The sequence below is a fragment of the Monodelphis domestica genome, chromosome 4 (assembly GCF_027887165.1).
Source record: "Monodelphis domestica isolate mMonDom1 chromosome 4, mMonDom1.pri, whole genome shotgun sequence".
NCBI classification, from domain to species: domain Eukaryota; kingdom Metazoa; phylum Chordata; class Mammalia; order Didelphimorphia; family Didelphidae; genus Monodelphis; species Monodelphis domestica.
In genome coordinates this window covers 316,784,172-316,790,171 of record NC_077230.1, presented here as the reverse complement: position 1 = coordinate 316,790,171, position 6,000 = coordinate 316,784,172, and the positions used below count along the sequence as shown (strand labels likewise).

Below are 6,000 nucleotides of genomic sequence, written 5' to 3'. Positions count from 1 at the left end.
GTGGTTGGATGAAATGGGTTTCTTTGTGCTTCTAAACTGCCTGATAAATAAAAGCTCTCCCTCTTCTGGGGAGCATCCATTTGTGAGATAATAGCCACTGTGTTGAGGTGCTTTCTAGAATGGGAACCTGCTGTGACATCACTTGGTGCCAGAAGGGAGGAGGAGGGAATATTTTAGTTCCTTATAATCTTTCCACACTAAAACTGGGAAGGGTGATTGAAGGGAAGCCTGCTTTACTTTGCAAGTAGTTTTACTCCTAAGTGAAGAAGTCCCAGGGCAGCTTCCTTACCCTGCTGGGATTCAGGCTGCTACTGGGAGGGCCTGACCCCTGAGCTCCGCCTTTGATTATTCAGAGTCACTGGTTTATTGTGCAGCCAAATGAATTATAAATTTGTCATGTGACTGTATTTTGCTACCAATTAAAAGTGTTTAAGCAATTGCTTCCCTGGTTTGTTTTGGTTTTTATGTTACCTTTGGTATGTGTGAGGATGCTTTTGACAAATGAGTTGTGATCCTTGTAACCATATCACCAGAAGCTTAGAAACAGGCCTGCATGGCCTGGGGGAGCCTCCCTTTTGCTTTTCCAAACCTGTATATGTCCCATAGTTAAGACAGTGGCAAGGACCTAAGTTCCATTTGCGTGAGAGAGATAGAGAGGGGGAGGGAGGGAGAGGGAGAGAGAGAGAGAGAGAGGGAGAGAGAGAGAGAGAGAGAGAGAGAGAGAGAGAGAGAGAGAGAGAGAGAGAGAGAGAGAGAGAGAGAGAGAGAGAGAGAGAGAGGAGAGAGAGAGGAGAGAGAGAGAGAGAGAGAGAGAGAGGGAGAGAGAGAGAGAGAGAGAGAGAGAGAGAGAGAGAGAGAGAGAGAGAGAGAGAGAGAGAGAGAGAGAGAGAGAGAGAGAGAGAGGGAGAGAGAGAGAGAGAGAGAGAGAGAGAGAGAGAGAGAGAGAGAGAGAGAGAGAGAGAGAGAGAGAGAGAGAGTGAGTTGGGGGCAAAGGAGTAGGTGCTTACTGGTTAAAATTGGTTGGTTTAGCCTTGCTTTTTTTTACATCCCACTCCTCATCCTGGTTTCCATTGCTAGAAGTGATTTTTCTTCTCCCCCTTCATATTTTTTTTGTGCTTCTTTTACATGTTTATTCTGGTTCAGTTTTTTTAATGCTTATTCAGGTACTACCAAGGAAACTGTCAGTCAACCCACCCTTGCTAAGTACTTCGTATGTGCCAGCCATGATGCTAATAAATTCTAGGAATACAAAGTAAGTCAGAAAACACAGTTCCTGATTTTGAGGAGCACATGTTCTCCAAGAAACAGTGTAAATGAGATGTAAGGGCAGCAAGATGACTCACTGGATAGAGAACCAGGAGGTCCTGGGTTCAAATTTGGCCTCAGACACTTCCTACTGTCTGACCCTGGGCAAGTCATTTAGCCCCCATTGCCCAGCCCTAGCCACTCTTCTGCCTTGAAATGAATATTTAGTATTGCTTCTAAGACAGAAGATAAGAAAGGAATGGAGGGAGGAAGGTAGAGTCTTGGGTAGGTTGCTCCTTTGGTTATCTCAAAGGGCAGGAAGTTATGCTCAGTAGGAAAGACCAGGAAAGGCCTCTTTTAGATGGTGGGATTGGATATGAGTCTTAAGGGAAACTTGGGCCCCTAAAAGACTGAAAAAGTGAACACTTTAAAACAAGTGCCGTGTGCTATCTTTTTTGCCCTTCTTTCAGGGCTTGGTACAATGGATTGACACAGTAAATGACTTAGTAGATACTTGTATGGGCAGCTGCATGGTATAGTGGATAGAGAAATTGCTGAGCTTAGAGTCATGAAGACCTGAGTTCAAATCTAACCTCAGACCCATAGTAGCTATATGAAAGAGCAAATCATTCAACTCATTTTACTTCAGTTTTCTGATCTTTAAAGTGGGCTGGAGAAGGAAATGGTAATCCCCTTCAGTATCTTTGTCAAGAAAACCCAAACAGGGTCCAAAGAGTCAGATAGAACTGAATAACAACAACAAAATATTGATAAATTGAATGAGTTTTTGTCTTAAAGTCTCAGTTTGCCATCCAGCATTGTCCATTTCTAATACTCCATTTCTTTCACAGTGACAAAGTCCAGGCTCTCTCCTATGCTCCACATACTCGACAGCTCATCTCTTGTGGAGGAGATGGTGGTATTGTGGTCTGGAACATGGATGTCCAGAGGCAAGAGGTAGGCCTCCAGTAGTGACTCCTTCAACAGCAAGCCAAAGTCATGCTGAGAGAACCCCACAGTTTCTCATGATTGAGTCCATAAAGTTATAATGTTATGATGGATATCAGAATTAAGTAGCATGTAGGGGGAAATCCTGTCATTCATTATCTTTTATGATAGAGGAGCCAGGGTGTAGAATTAATTAATTAATGTTGCAATGAAGCAGAGATTTCAAAAGAAATTTGATTTTCTTGACTAAGAAGTTTCATCACTTAGTCTTGTTCTCCCACTAGCAATAAAAAGTGTTCGTAGGGAAAACTAAATGTCTATTTTAAGGTGATTAGTTTTTTGTGCAGTGTTAAAGCATGCTACCAAAATAGAATGCTGAAGTACTTTGTGTTATTGAGGAAAATTATGATGTTATTTAGAGAAATGGTTGGTAAGTGTTAGAGAAATATTATTTGAAAAAGTTAAGATTCTTCACTCTTTTAAAGAGGAAAATTCACTAAGTGTTTTTCAAAATCATTTATTCTCATACTTCCACTTGAATGGTTATATACTAAGCTGGTCCCCAAATATGCATATTTGGGGACTCTGTATAGGTCATTTTAAAATTATAAACAACAGCATTCCTCTCAAAGATCTTTTTTTTTTTTTGAAGAAATTATCTTTGGGTTTCACAATTATTTTTCTACCAAATTTACTGTTATAAGAACTTTGTAATTCTCATTTTCCCATTTCTCTAGGATAATTTTAAGAAGAATTAGCCATTATATATATATATATATAATCTTATCTTTGTAATTTGTTTCCTTACTGGATGTACAAAGGACATAGAGCTATACTTAAAAAGACCACAGGGGCAGCCCCATAACTTCATGCCTCCCTGTTCTATTCCCATTTTGTGAGAGTAGTTATTATTATTAGCATTGTAATACCTTTTAAGTGTCATTACTTAAATGCTTAAGAAGATTAAAGCTTTATTTGTTCAATCCATAAATCCACAGGCGTTCTATTAGTAACTAATTAAAGTCAGCATTACTGACTTTATGTTACATCCTGGGAAATTGTAAAATTTTTATTCTTGAAAAATACCACTGAGAATGACAAAAGATAAGAATAGTCAATTTTGGAGTTGTAGAAAGACAGTCACCCTGATGCATGGTTGGTAGAGCTGTGAATAGATATGACTATTCTAGAAAGCATTTTGGAAATGTGCAGATAAAGTGATTGTCCTTTTTTTGACCCAGAGATTCTACTGATAGGCATATGCCTTGAAGGAGATCACTGACAATAAGGAAGGATCTGTAGAACCCAAAATAATTATAGTAGTACTTTTCATAGTAGCAAAGAAGAGTACTCAATGTTTGTGAAGAGGCCAAATAAATTTTGGTATGGGCATGTAATGAAATGTTACCTCACTATAAGAAATGACAAATGTAATGAATTGCAAAGAATAGAAAGCCATACATGAGCAGACAGAGGCAAAATGAAGTAGAGGCAGGAAAACAGTATATACAATGACTTTGACACAGTTAGAGGAAAGAAACAATGAAACTGAATTTGTGAAACTTTAAAGAACAAGCTTCACCTCAAAGAAAAAATATGTGAAAATGTCTCCTCCTTCTGCCCCTTTGTGGAAATGGGGTCTACAAGTGGAGCATTGCATAAAATATCACATTTTTCTTCAAAGTATTTGTTGGGTTTTGCTAAATTTTTTTCTCACTTTCAAACAAAATGTTATACTAAATGGCTTTGTTAGGAGTAATGAGTGAAAATACAGGAAGAAATTTAGGTGACATAAAAACAAAAGATAACAATAAATAATTTTTTAAAAAAGCAAAACATTTTGACATCAACAGAAAATGAGGCATCAAGTTGCAGTGTAGACAGAGGACCCAAGTTCAAATCCTGGCTTTTCTACTTATTTTCTGTTGGACTTTTGGCAATCAATTTGAAATCTGGGCTTCAGTTTCCACATGTGTAAAATAAGGGGGTTGGACTTAGTAACCTCTAAGTTGCCTTCCAGTTTTAGCTCTATGAGCCTATGGTCCTCAGTAAGGATATTTATAGTGTGTTCCTGTATCCTGGAGAAGATTTGCATTATTAACAGCCTTAATTACCTGCTTGGCTATCTTTCTCAATGTGACCTACTTTCATGTAGGGGTGGTCAAACTTGGTTATTATTTCAATATGTCTCTTGGTCACTTTTCAGTACTTGCCTTATTATAAAAGAACTGATATTTCTCTCTTCATTTATACCACAGAATTATAGGTTGCCTTTGACATATAGCAACCCTCACCTTGCTATAAGGTTGGTAAAGTAGTAGGTTTCCAATAGCAATCCATAGATCAGGGAAACTATTAGTTCATACCTAAAAGAGATGCTAAATTTCAGTTAGAAAGTAGAGAAAATAAAAATATAATTTTTCCAATAGTAATAATATTAATAATGAATAGCATTTACATAACACTTTCTGGTTTATAAAATGCTTTACAATATTAGTGGATACTCACAACATCTCAAGGAGGTAGGGTCTATTATTAGCAACTTTTAATAGATGAGGAAACTGAAGTAGGAGCTAGTAATTGTCCAAACTAGAATTTGAACTCAAGTTTTTGTGACTCCAGGTCTAGTGCTTGCCATCCAGGAAGGACCATGAAGGGAAACTTCTCAAGTGCCAAGTGACTTACATGGAACAATTCAATGAAACATTTGCTGTTGCTTTTTTCTTTTCTTTTCTTAAAACCTTATTTTTTCCCCTTCAAATCAATGCAAAATATCAGCAGAGGAGTGATAAGTATTAGGCAAGTGGGGTTCAGCAACTTGTCCAGAGTCACACAGCTAAGAAGTGTCTGAGGTCAGATTTGAACCCAGGACTTCTGAGCTTCAGGACTGACCCTGTATCTACTGTGCTACCTAGATGCCCTGAAACATTTGCTTCTAAAAGGTACCAGTGCTTTAGAAAGCATAGTCCGGGACTTTGCACTGAGCAACTAACCTTGGCTTGGGGAAAGTACAGAACAGTAGTAGAGGGAAACAATATCAGACCTAACGTGAAAATCCAAGGATGCTCCATACCTCTTCTCCCAAATCTCTTTTCACAGTCCCCTTATGAAAGACTCCTAACTGTGACAAGGAAATCACTTTAAAAGACTGATATATATTAATTTAAGGTCGCCAAGGAATTCAGCTATGTAATTCCTTAATGAAAACTCAAGTCTGCAGTCAATCTTTTATGGAGTTTAATTACAATAGGAGGAAGAAAGGAATTAGAGATAGAGAGAGAGAAAAAGGGAGAGAAGGGAATAGGGCTTAAATACCCCTTCTGTTTAGGCTGGGCCAAAAGGCCCAAGCCCTTAGATAGCTGGGGCAAAGAAAAAAGATCAGTCCCTATTACTCACGTGACCAAAATGGAGAAACAGTCTCAGAGGCCCCCACCTTCAGCTTCCTTCAGAGCAAGCTTCTCAGAGCACACTGCAACCACTCCGGTAAACTCCTCAACCACCCCCGAGTCTCCAGACCCCCCTGATCTTTAAGGAAACCATCCAAGTTGCCTCCCCTCAGTTCTCACATCTACCAATCACTGTCCATCAATTTCCTTGTGCCAATGGAGGCTCTAGCTTAACCCAGGACCGCCCAGAGGCTTTGCACATGTCTGTTGAAGGTCATATTTTCAAATAATTAAATCTTTGATCCTTTGCTACAGCCCTTTCTAAATCCTGTTAACCTGAGTAGGGTAGAGATTGGAATAATTAAATTTTGATCTAGGCTGCAGCCCTTACTCAATCCTGTTAGGACTGAATAGGGTGGAG

At 38.9% G+C, this 6,000-nt stretch overlaps 1 protein-coding gene across 4 annotated transcripts in view; it reads left to right on the top strand.

Annotated features, from left to right (window-relative positions):
- The window catches only part of WDFY2 (WD repeat and FYVE domain containing 2), a 197,553-nt gene that overhangs the window by 168,841 nt on the left and 22,712 nt on the right, over nucleotides 1-6,000 (top strand). For all 4 annotated transcript variants that reach the window (XM_001368461.4, XM_056794819.1, XM_007495394.3 and 1 more), the window contains one exon: nucleotides 2,097-2,202. In XM_001368461.4, coding sequence (XP_001368498.1) covers nucleotides 2,097-2,202 — 106 coding nt within the window. The remainder of the gene's footprint in view (nucleotides 1-2,096; nucleotides 2,203-6,000) is intronic.